Source organism: Pteropus vampyrus, unplaced genomic scaffold (assembly GCF_000151845.1).
Source record: "Pteropus vampyrus isolate Shadow unplaced genomic scaffold, Pvam_2.0 Scaffold353, whole genome shotgun sequence".
NCBI classification, from domain to species: domain Eukaryota; kingdom Metazoa; phylum Chordata; class Mammalia; order Chiroptera; family Pteropodidae; genus Pteropus; species Pteropus vampyrus.
The window spans coordinates 540,390-553,270 of NW_011889134.1; the positions used below are offsets into that span (position 1 = coordinate 540,390).

A 12,881-nucleotide genomic window follows, 5' to 3' on the forward strand; every position below is an offset into this window, starting at 1 on the left:
ATACCAAGCTATTCATCACAGCACTGTTTATAAGAGCAAAAGATTAAAACAACCCAAGTGTTAATCAAAAGGAGACTGGTTAAATGAATTACAGTGAACCTGCACAATGGAAGACTATGCAACCTTGACACAAATGAGGAAATTCTCTGTGTGCTGACAGGGAAAGACCTCTAGGAGATTTTGTTAAACTTAAATGGCAAGTGCACAACAGTGTAGTTAATATACTTCATTTTGCCTAAAAGAGGGGGCAGGGAATATACACATCCACACTTAAGTATATATGTAAATCCCACCATATATTAATAGCTGCTTATATTTGCACAAACTAACTCAAGAAAGATACACAAAAAATTGAAAGTGGTTACCTGGGGACAGTGGGGAGGAGCTGGATGAAAAGAGTTGGGGAAGAGACAATTCTCAATGTGTATTTTTTTAATGATTATTTGTGATTTTTGAACAATGTGACTGTACTGCCAAAAATTGCCTATTCAAAAAAATGTCCTTTTTAAGCTTTAAAAGGCTAAGATTATAGGTTCTCCATCTGTATGCTCATGTCAGCATTCCTAATGTGCTCACAGTCATCTCTTAGTGGTTACCTGAGAACCCAGAAGAAACAGCTTAAATGGAAAAGTTGCAAATGACCAGCAGCACTGGCAGAAAAGCAACTCAAGACACACACTATCCTGTGTGTGTACTAGACCATCCTCAATCAATTCACACAAACTACATGTCAGGCACAGAGGTGCTGGGGATACTGAGAAAATGTGAAGCAACCCCGTTCTTTTCCAGGGGCTCACAGCACTGCATGGAGCCAGCCTTAGCCCTACTGCCTGTGACCGTCCCAGTACAAATCTGACCGAGTCACTCCCATGCTCATAAATCTTCAATGGCTCCTTACTATCTAAGCCGAGGAGCAAATCCAAACTTTCAAATTTTTGAACATGGCCCTCTGTGGCCCGAACTCTGCCCGTCAGTCCGGACTCATCTTCCATCACTTTCTCCCTTAAGCCCACCCCCTCACTTTGTGTTTGGCAACACAGAGCCACATGCTACCATACCTCCCCGGCCCCATCTCTAACCATTACATATGTCCTCTCTCTGCCTGGAACACCCACTCCCCAGCAAGTCTGCCTAGACAATACATCTCAGGCCCAGCCAGAACTTCTCCTTTTTAAAACGAACTGTCCCTAACCCTCCCAGGAGGGTTATGCTCCTTTCCCTGACTCTCACTCTGTACCTGGCACACACAAGAGCAGCAATGACACTGTCACCTCCCTAAGGACTCGTGGCTCCGTGATGGCAGAATCTTCGCCTTTTCATCTTTTATCCTAGCCCCAAGAACAGTGGTTGGCAGAGAGCAAATGCTCAGTCTAAGTCTGGCTGAATGAATAAACAAGAGACATACAGAGGCAGGCAGAAAGCAGGGATGAACTCTATTAGAGATGAAGGGCCAAGGAAAGTATTCCCAGCAGGTGATGCCCATGGAGTATCAGAAGTGAGCATGAAAGGAAGAAGAGTTAGACAATAGGGGGAAAGACTTGGTTGAGATGGGAGGATAAAAGCAGGGAGGCATGAAAGAGGAGGAAAGGTTCGGAAGGCACAGGTATGTGGTTTGTGATGAGGGGGTAGGGCAGGGGCAGGGCCTGAGGGAGGTATCGAGGACAAACATTGGTCAGACTCAGGAGGAGCCTCGAATGCCGTGCTAAGCAGCCCAGACTTTAGGTGGGAGGCAAAGAAGGATTTTACGTAAGGGACACCCATGCTCAGCTCCATGTCTGAGGAAAATCAATGGTAGCTATGTGGAAGAGGGACCAGAGAGGAGACAAGAAGCTGAGGACCAGGTTAGGATCTACTGTAACCATTCAGGTGAGAGATGTCAAGGGCCTCAGCTAAGGCCAATGAGCAGGAAGGGCAAGAGGGGACTTGGGAGCAATTCAGGAGGTAAAACTGATGGGACTTAGTGACCAGATGTGGAGGATGAGGCAAGGGAAAAATGACAACTGTGGGTTTCTGTTCTGACATATGCACTTGTTTTACTTCCCTCTTCTGAAGACTATGTAAACTATCGTCCGTCATGGGGGTAGGTAGAAGGTATTTAATAAAATTGTGGATGATCACCAACAGGCCTTGGTAGGAAAACCCCCAGGCGTCAACAAGGGTGCTAGAAATCAGATGAGGGGAAAATCTCATGACATCTGTCTCCAGGGATCTGGCAAAAGTTTAGATATGGAAGGCACATGACAGATCAGCTAGTTCTTTTTGTCAAGCACACTTCAAAGAATTATTTACTGACACCCCTGTCAGCACTCCCCGACAAAATGTGGGTGACCTTAGTACATAGTGAGTGCTCAACAACTTTGTGAATGAATGCTACACACAGGCCATGCCTGCGTTCCTCACTCTTCCACCAAAAACAACCACAGCAGTGCAAGTCATGTCAACAAATATGTTTGCACGCTTCCATCTGAGATTTCAGTGTCTTGCACAGAGTAGGTATATTTACTGAATGATTTAAAAAGAAAGAAAATTGAATAGCTGAGTGGTTGAATAGTTTTAAATGAAGATATTTCCCAGGTTAGATGATAAGAATGTCAAAGAAATGTTTCTTTCACATTTCTTGGGTAATAAAGTACCCTGTATAGTGGACCAACTTTGCCTTTTATTTCATGGTTCTGTAACTGTGGCTTGTCCAAAATTTCTGGGGCTGAATCATTCTGGATAGCCAAATGTTCCATACTGCTAAAGATTTAGGTATTGAAACTTTAACATTAATCACTACGTATGGAAATATTTCTAAAAATCTTTCTGAGTATGTTGCACACCTATACTTTTCCATGAAATTATAAATAATCATTAGGATCAGGTACTTTACTATACTAATCTACCATAACCTCAAAATCTACTGAAGCTGTTCATATACTAAATGATGCCAGGTATTCATGCTTTTTTTTTCATTTCTTATGACTTCTAAGTATTTAATAACGGATAGCCCTCCCAGTCAGTTGTCAGCTACCACCAGTCTACATACCCATGTTAACTTATTCTCCTGTAATCTTGGGAACGAGATAATCAAGCTTGACGCAACTCTATGTAAAGTGTAGGTGGGATGTGAGCAAGGGCCTGGGCCACTAGTTTAGGCGTGGCATACACAGTGTCAGGGCTCAGGTTTAGGGCCACTACCCTGTTTCTCAGCTGTGTTCCACAAAGCAGTTCCACATAGTAAAGTTATCACTCCAACACTTTCCAAATGTAGTAAGAACAATAAGTAACATGTATTGGGCTCTTACCCTGTACCAGGACTTCTCTGAAGTGCTATATTTATATTAACGTTTCTAACAGATTTTATATTAACCTTGCTAATCCTCCCAACTACTCTATGACAAATATTATCCCCATTTTACTGATGAGGAAACTGAGGCAGAGAGGTTAAATAATTTACCAAGATGATACTGCTAGGACATGGCAAACCAGAATTTAATTTAAACTCTCGCCATCTGGTTCTAGGGCCATGACCTTAGCCACCGCAATCCATGGCCACTAACGGTTCCCTAAAAGAACCACACCTCAAGGATCCCTTACCATTTATTTCTACAAAATCAAACCAAAACAAAAAACAAACACTCAGAAAGTAATGTGTAGACCAGCGTGAACTTTCTACGATGATCGAAATGCTCTATAGCTGCGCTACTGAGAACCTGATATGTGGCTAGAGTGACTAAGAACCTGAATTTTTTATTTCACTTCATTTTAATGAATTTACATTTAAATAGCCAAATGTGGCTATTTAAATCGCTACCTACTGTATGGCACAGGCGAGGGCTGCTTTTGGTGAGTGAAAATTGTGATATTTCAAACATTAAATATAATGGATACTTCCTACTTGAAACTAGCTTTAAAAGAAGGTAATTAAGTACTGATGCATCGCCTCTCAACATTTTTCCCCACCCCACACTATTTTTAATTCAGTCTCCTAATTTTGAGGAAGAAAGCATTTGGTCAGAGTAGTTGAAGAGGCCTTCCAGATGAAGTGGGAGCTTGTAGAAGTAACAGGATTACTTGGCTAGGTAAAGCATAAGAGCACTGTTGGAGTGTGGGTATGGGGATGGCAGATAACACGTCAGGTTTCTGACATTAGGTTCACCCTATTTTGAGAAGGAGAAAAAGCCACAGATGAGTGTACATGTGTATAATAAGCAAATCACCAAATATGAAAATACACTCAAGCCTAGGACCCCAGACCACACTCAAGAACTAGCATGATAAAACCTGACTTGGCAGAGCAGAAGGCACGGGCCATTCTGACCAAGGCAGTGACCTCTTGTTGCTCATCCCGGGTCCCCTGGTCAGCCCTCGAGGGGCCATAGGAAATCACAAACCAAGCTGACCCCCTCCGCCACTCCTAATGATTCCTTTCTAATTTATGGATTTTCTCTTTCCCCACTACTGGTTCTGCTAAACTGTATAATATGTCAAAACCAAATTTAGACTAGAAACCGATTTCAACTCAAACAAGAAATGAAACCTAGAAGTGGAGACACTAACTCAACGGAGGCACAACTTTATTCTGACTAATCCTAAATCTATATAGCTGTGGGGAAGAGGTGCCTCCTTCCCTCTTCTCTCAATTTCTGAGTGACAATTTAAGTTTCACACACATATTCCAGCCCTGCTCTGCATAACCATGCTAAGAAGGCATGATTGAGCCACAGGATAGCTGACACCCCCAGGAAGCAAGTGGGGCCGACATGGTTCCCACAGCTACTTAATAGCAGAGCCTGGGTAAGAAGCAGGCCTCCCAGGTCCCAGTCCTCACCCGTCCACCAAACACCTCCCTGCCCCAGCCACAACTCATGTCTCAAGGACTCTGGAAGAGAAGTGTATGTTCACACTTCATGCCAAACCGGAGACCAAACTATAATTTTCAAAAAAAATCAGCTATCAACCATTCCTTTCCATATCAACATCCCTCTTCCAAATAACAGTCACAAAATCCATATAAACAAGTTATTCCTTGCCCATCGAGGTCAAAAGTTGATCCAGTACAAAGTCAGACTACAAACAAAATATATTCAAAACTCCAGAAGTGTTGGGTCCGAAAGGTTTAATTCTGCTCCAAGCTCAGAGGAATTCTCAGCAGGAAACCAGGCATTGTGAAGCAAGCCTGCGATTTCCTGCAGGACTCCAGGAATTGCTGGAGGGAGGCTGTTTATCCTAGGAATGCTCCTCCAGGTCAGGAGCCCCCTGACTGACTGCTCTTAACCTTCAGGAAAGGAGCTGATAAGACATCCCTGGCATCTCTAAACCTAAAGCCACATTCTGCATTCTCAGTGACTCTCAATGCTATCTTTTGGCAGATTCCAGCACTGCAGGAGGCACAGAGACCAGACCGTAAACACTTGTTGACTAACCAGCTGTGGTCCTGGGCATTCCTCAAAGCAAGCGGGGAGGTCACCAGAGGAAGGAGGGGCATATTTGTAAAAGTTACATCTCTACCCTTTATCCTGAGGTAGGCACACCCTTTTCCCTCCCCCAAAGCCACAGAAGTCTTCAAAATGGTGGTTGAGTCACCACAAAGTCTCTATAAAAAGAGTATCTACATCTTTATAATAAACATTAAGGAACGAACTGATTAAACTAATAACACCTTGCCCTTGCAAAATTCAGGAGTTTTATTTAAAAACCATCTTCCTACTTCAAAGACAGGACAATTGAGGCTCAGAGGATTTTGTCCTTCTCACCCCAGGCGTGACTGTCACCTCCGTAAACCTCAAAAGGAACATTACAGATCATGATGGAATTTGATGGTAAAAATCTTAAGAAGCCATGTGGAAGTTCTTCTAACCTCAACTAAGGTTTCAATCAATAAAGGCCTCCTAGTACTAGAAATTGCACCTGTGCATGGACGCACACAGATGCACAAGCACACACATGCACACACACAGACATGCACGCACATTGCCTTTGGTCAATTCACTTATTCACTAGGCTGTACAATACAAGAGTCCCAGCTATGCCTCACAAGTTATCTAAAAGTGACCGCCACTCCTCTCCTCTGACTACTGACTCAGGGTCTCAATTCAATAAACCACTGCTTTTCCACTAATAGCAATCACTTGAGGTTGTGGCCCAACAAACACTCTATAAATGTGTAAGTTGCACCTGCCACTTACATCAGGTTCAAGACCTGACTCCTATCCACAATAGTTTATCGGCTTTAAGCAACCACAATGTGACCTCTTTGAGGACAGGGACCCCACCACATTCATCTGCATTCCCAGAGCTCAACACAGGCACACAGCAGGCACTCAGTAAACATCTGCCAAATAAATGAAGCCGGCACACTTAAGAAAGATATATCATTTTCAAGTCTTCTACACAAAGGTCGTGTCTAGAACTCCAGTAGGCAGATGTGTAAGTAGAAAATGCAGTGGACTTGAATCAGAAGATGTGGGTTCAAGCCCCTAGTTTGCTAAAAATTCACTCTACTGTCCTGGGCAAATCTCCCAACTCCTAGAGGAGGGGGAGTCTTATTTCCCTCTTCTGTAAACACAGAAGGTGACTTCTTGGTTTCCATTTCACCCTTAAACTTGTAAAATACAAAGAAAAGATGTGCCCCTGAGCTATGGCCACAATATTAACTTGATGATAAGGGCAATGAAAATAAAACAGCCAGAGGCAGCTATTCTTAACACAGATGTTGGCTAATAACAGGCAGTAACTTTAACAGCAGGTAAAGCCCATTTGCCTATGTTCACATGTGATACACACATTTGATTAATTCTCTGTAGTCTCTTTCAGGGAGATGCAAATTTCAATGATTGTTCCAGGCAGAAAAGCCTCCAAGTGGAACAATGACACACAGACATTACTTCCAGGTAATAAACAGATTCTACTCAGACAAAGAAAAATAAAGCAGCCTGTGGCTACATTCCTGTAGACGCGCTCCATTTGTGGAAGCACTGGGGCTGAGCTCTAAATGTGAGCCAGACGCGGCTGAATTCTCATTTTGGCTCCGACTCTAACTCGGAGCGGATGGTCCTCAGCCAAGTCTCTCCTCTAGAAGCCAGGCTCTGGATGGGTATGACAACCCTCATAAACCATCCAGATTACAGGGTGAAGCTAGTAAAGCATTTCACAGATGTAAAGTGTTGCCAACTCCTCAAGACAATTGAGGAAAGCTGTCAAGAGGCAACGTGGCTCGGGTGGAGAGCCACAGAACAGCGCCTCTCCTAATCCTGGGCTCCCACAAACTCACTGGTGTGCTCCAGAGGCCTCAGAGACCCTCCACTTACAATATGGCTACATTTCCTCTAGTGAGAAGCAAGGAAAGCTGTTTGAACCTACACTATCCAGAAGAGCCTCCTGCAAAGCTCGCTAAACCACACAACTCACAACGTTAACTGGTTGTGACTAAGTTAGGTTTGATTCTCTTTTAAGGGGGACATTTGACACAGTGGAGGTAAATCAAGGCAAAGCATACATTTATAAAAGATAAAGGTCTGCTCATGAAATAAGAAGCTGTGTCAGGAGCCATGTTAGTCGTTTTACTGTTTTATTTTCCTTTCCTTAACCATTAGGTATCACTGGATACCAGATACACAGCGCTGGATAAAAAGTTTACAAGATAGTATCAGGAAAGTTCCCACCAAAGCCTGCTAATAGTGCTCTCTCTGATTAGAAAGCAATTCTGTAGTTTGAGAACTCTAATCCAGTCTTATCAACCCTCTGGGCTTTGTCATTTATCAGGGTGGGAACGGGAGGTACATCAGTTATGCCACAGAGTGATTTCTGGGGCCCCTGCCCATGAGGAAGCAGATCATAAAGAAGCTCATGCCTGCCAGAGTGAAGTTTTCACCATAGCAACACATGTTACTCTACAAACAGTCAGGACTAAAGCGCTCTGTTGCGACCGGTCTGGACAGTGCCCCCAAGAACTGAGCAACTGAGGGTTCAGAAAACAGAGGGGGCAAGAGAAAAGTGGCCTCTATTTGGCTTGCGGGGCAGCCTCCTCATGGTTTTTCCTCCTCCGCAAGGCTGACAGCGGCAGCACAGCACCAAGACCTTCCAGCACCCAGAGCCCATGTTCTCGTAAGACGGATGGCAGAGAAAACAGAGGTAGAGCAGCCACATCATAGGCTCGCTGAGGAAAAGAGGGACTCTTGTAGACGAAAGCAGACAACTAGCATTGGAGAACTTGGGGAAAAGGGCTCATCGCAAAGCGTGTCACATCTAAAACGAAATACAGCTGGGGTGCTCAATGAGCTGGTCTGATGGTGGAAGGTCTACTCAGATCCAACAGCGTGGTTGTTGAGACTTTGGGTTAAGTGCCTGTGTGCCAGGCACAGGGGTGGGCATCTAGACAGGTATCAGTCTTCATTCTGCAGTCAGGGTTAATAACACACTAACGCCACCTTCCTGGAAATCACATTTTGCCAAGCAAAGAAATAAGGATAACAGATGTGCCTTATGTCCTGTAGGACAGGGTGATGCTTGAGGCTAGACCAGGAGAGGAACTGATACCAAAGTTTTGCTCTGTTGCTCAGATCACTGAGCAATGTATGTAGAAATTCAACCACAGAACAAGGGCACCCAAGAGAATCAGCAGCCTTTCCCAGTTTCCCCTGACTAATTTCTCCAGAACACCACTAGTGGACCACGTCTGAGGCTAGAGAGAAAGATGCGTAAAGCCAGGAACTATAAAAGCTGGCAAAGAAATGTCTTCAAATGTGCGTTATTAAAAATGAGTCAAAGAAAGACAATATATGTCCACAGGGTCTGTCTGTGCCATTTATATACTTCTTTGTATTAACACAATATTATCAGGCCTGTTTCATAATGCTAATATTAAAAGACAGAACCAGAAGCTTCACTTTGGATTATGATGCTTAAAGGTATTATCTGGGAGGATGTGAACTGGTGCCATAGAAGCCACATGCTAACATGTGTGACACTATGGGCTTCCACTGTACATGCTGCAACTACATCACCCCGACAAGTCAATTAGATACAGGGAAGAAGGAAGTTTCTAGAAAAATGGTCGCTCTACCACACCTGGCTCCAGAACAATTAAAATCAAACACCAGCCACTACCCCAAAATTCCTCTAACCAAACAAGAACCAAACTTACAAATGATGGGCCCAGAATTTTAGAAACATTTCCTTGTTGCAGGTCCAGCAGAGCTTTGAAATAGGCAACCTTTCTGTCAAGAAATGACATTTTAGAGGTAATGTGTAAGTTGCTTTCTCTCTGCTCCATGCACCCCCGTTTTCTCATTCTGTATGCGCTAATGAGAGTTTCCCTCTTTCCCTGCCTGTTTCAGTTTGAAACGTGGCACTGAATGGGACACTGGAAATCAAAGGGAAAGGGAGTAGGGGGAGAGACTCCCTTTCACACGCATCACACACACCCCAACTGACCACCCACCCTAAAGGACAGTCAGGCAGGACTCAACCTAAGACAGGACTGAAGGACTAAACTGTTGAGCAGAAAACTCCCCTTGCACTACCTCTCCCGAAAACAGAGTTAAGAAAGAGAAAGCTGGAAGGGAAGGAGGGGGAAAATAAAGCTCCACATTCCTGACATTTTTTAGCCAAGTGCTGTGGCTGCACATAACAGCTCTATTCCAAACAGCCTGCAGGACAGAAGGAAAACCTGAGTTCAGGGTAAAGAACCTGCCCCCTAACTTGGAAATGGGAGAAGGAATCTTAGCATGGCCCAAAACTAAATCAAAAAGAAGAGGGAGATTCACCCTTTCATGTGTATTCCCAAAAGGAAGTGATCCCAAGGGAAGGAATTGGAGTCATCACTTCCCAGGGGACAGAACTGAAGTATTGGGGTCTCTGAGGAGAAAACTAGCCAGTTGGAGAAGTGGCAAGGCAGGAATGAGATGGAGAGCAGTTAGGATGCACGGGCTGGTGCTGCCTACGGTCTGAGGAGAGGGGCCCAGTTCATTGGCAAAGGCTGGGCAGGGGACCCCAGAGGGAAGAGTGGCCAGGAGACACACTCTTTGTGGGAAGAATTATAAATGAGTTTTCCTGACTCAGCTTCTGAATGAAGGAATTCTAACTCTGCCCAAGTTAGAAACCCAAGAGCCTGCCACCTCTTCTCTCTTCCAGTTTCCTCCTTCCCTTTCCACCTCCTTCTGTCCTCACTTCTAGGAAAAAGCGTGTTAATGCTGGACTGCTCCCTCTATATGTATCCCTATATATACACATACACACCACACCTCCAGGGAAGAACCCAAAAGACTCCAAGTGACATTTAGTAAGTCCTGTGCTGGGTTATGAGGCACGACCCCTGGCTTTACTACAAATGTAAAGATGCCCACATGTGTTTCTCTGAGGACCCTAGAAATAAATGAGCCGTTTCTGCTCTCATTTGGTAGGGAAAGCAGAGTTCCAAAAATCTGAGTTCCCTTCCAAATACCTATCTCTGTGGAGACTCAGCAGGTATAGACAATGAGAATCTACTATACACATAGCACAGCAGAACACACATCCTTCATAAGGGAGGTGCTGCACAACCCTCCTTCTCCCAGACCAGACCAGCACATACCAGCAATCCCACAATGTACCTTCCAGAACGAGACTCCTGCCCTGTAAGCCCAGAGACACAGGTCCAAGGTTCTACAGGATGAGGGTCGTAGGAAGAGGGAGCCTGCAAGTATGTCAGCCAAGGCCTGTTCCACACTCCCTAGTCCAAATCCAACAAAGGGTGGAGAAAAGTTTTGTTGTTGTTGTTGTTGTTGTTGTTGTTGTTGTTTTCCTTCTTTGGGCCTTTCTCTTTTGTTAGGTACTCGGAGTAACGGCTCCTAGTATTTTTCAACTCCCAGAATGCCAGGTTTAATACACTGGACTTTCCAAGACTATAGAGGCAGGGAAGGCAGGATGTACCAAGCTTAAATATTAGGCAGCTCTTTTTGAACAAAGATAGAGCAAGTAGAGCCACAAATCTTAACAAATGCCAGAAATACATCAGAGAGAACCATAAGGCTATGCAAGAGACTTCGCTGGCTGCAGAGCGTGTGGCTATGAGGTCTACAGCTGTCACGTGTGTCTTTCCAACCACACCCTCCAAGACTGGTGACACGGCACTGGGAGGCCTCTTAGAATGGAGGACAGCAAATAGATACAAATAGGACAGAGGGTATTTGCTGGACAAAACATATTTTCTCTTATTTTGTTAAGCTATTATTATGATAAATAATACCAGGACCTCAGGAGTAAGTGACTTTTCACATTTGTAGAATATGTTACGGCTTTTGTTGCTTACATGATCTCAGTTAAATCTTACAATAAGCCCATGAGAAAGATAGTTTTTACTAACAATGGGGAAACTGAGGCAGAAGAGGAAGACTCGTGACAGAGCAGGGACTGGGACACAGGAACAACGCTGGCTTGACAAAGCCCTTTCCAATATATCGTTAGAGCTGCAGGGGTGGGAGAAAGAAGGGAGGGATTGAAATAAAGGAGCACTACCAAGACCTGAAGAGTAGATCCCAATCCTAGTCTCAGGTTTATTTCCCACAGACCTTGAAGCCCAGCCAGGGACCTTCACCCATCTAACCCCAACTCGGCCACCACAAGAATGTCTCCAGCTTGAGGACAGCTTCACTGGACAAGTAGGACCCTTGTCATCCATAGAGAGGAGATAGGGAGCCCAGAGACAGAGACACAGAAGGAGAAATTAGCCACACTAGGAATTCTCCATCTACAAGTTAGTTTACAAATGGTTACAGCTTCCTAATCCTATTCCTGAGAATGCAGATAAGCAACCCTACCCACAGGCAGAGGAGGACAAGGCTCTGCCTCAGAGAAGACCACTGTGATAGTGACGGGAGTGTCACTGACGTATCTCACTCTTGAGACAAGATATACCACAGCAAGCCCTATACTCAGTTTCCTCCAGTTCTTCTCATTTTTGAATATCAGTTTTTTCCCTCTCTTGGGTGCAGGAAGTCCTTTTCCATCACACCCCTGGGATCCTGACCCCCTGGGGCTTACTAAAAGTCTCAGCTCTGTGAGGCCTGCAGTAGCTCGTGGCTGTGGGGTGGGTAGGGCTCCGTCTTCTCCCTGATACTCTCACAGCTCTGAGAGCATCACCTTTTCCCTAAAAGCTGAGGGCATCCCGGTCCCTATCCTTGGCCCTGTAACGGGGAGAAGCTCTGGGTCCACCAAAGACGGATCTAAAGGAACAGTCCACAGAGTGATAAAGGGTATATGAAAACTGGCGTTTTAGGCAAGAGCAAAAAAAGGTGGAGGGGCCGCGTGGGGAGGGCGGCAGAAGGGCACTGCTGGTATGGGGCCAGGGCACCACGTGAAGACTCCTAGCAACGTTCCAAAACTGAAGATGCAAAAGACCCTGAAAATACGGTGGGAGGTGGAAAAGGGTCGGGGTCCCTCCCACTGGAAAAGCCCGGAAGAGCTGGCAGCCTCCTCTTGGGAGACGGAGTTGTGCAATGACTGCGGGTCTGGGAGTCTCCGGGCTTGGCTCCCGGACACCAGAAAGGAAACCCCACTGGTCGGGCCAGAGTGGCAGTGCTGCGGTTGGTTCGAGGCCAGGCGTAGGATTCAGAGCTGCAGAGAGAGCTGCAGGATATGGTGGGTGCCCAAGGGGTCCGCGGAGCTGGCGGGGGTGGGGGAGGGAGGTGGTGTCTGGGCTGACTAGGAGGCCAACGGGGTACAGTGCACAAAGCCAGGGGTGCAGAAAACGTACATGGTAGCCCCGCGTCCCAGCTCAGACGAGGATCTCGGGGACCTGCAGGGATCTGCCGGGCGTCGCACAAGAAAGGGCAACCCCCTTCCCCAGTCTCGCTCACCTCGAACATAAGCCCGATGAGGACGCAGAGCACCAGGCAGAAGCCGATGTCCGCATGGTTGTG

The 12,881-nt window shown here is 45.5% G+C and overlaps 1 protein-coding gene and 1 long non-coding RNA gene across 9 annotated transcripts in view; one reads left to right on the forward strand and one right to left on the reverse strand.

Moving 5' to 3' along the window:
* TRAM2 (translocation associated membrane protein 2) overlaps nt 1–12,875 on the reverse strand; it is a 68,276-nt gene extending 55,401 nt beyond the window's left edge. Inside the window, exon 1 of the mRNA XM_011379075.1 lies at nt 12,819–12,875. Coding sequence (XP_011377377.1) covers nt 12,819–12,827 — 9 coding nt within the window. The 5' untranslated portion in view covers nt 12,828–12,875. The remainder of the gene's footprint in view (nt 1–12,818) is intronic.
* The window catches only part of LOC111731196, a 17,128-nt gene continuing 16,198 nt past the window's right edge, over nt 11,952–12,881 (forward strand). For 2 of the 8 annotated variants that reach the window (XR_002776988.1, XR_002776985.1), the window contains exon 1: nt 11,952–12,600. This is a non-coding gene — a long non-coding RNA (uncharacterized LOC111731196). The remainder of the gene's footprint in view (nt 12,601–12,881) is intronic. The other 6 variants (XR_002776987.1, XR_002776989.1, XR_002776986.1 and 3 more) reach the window with 5 other exon arrangements.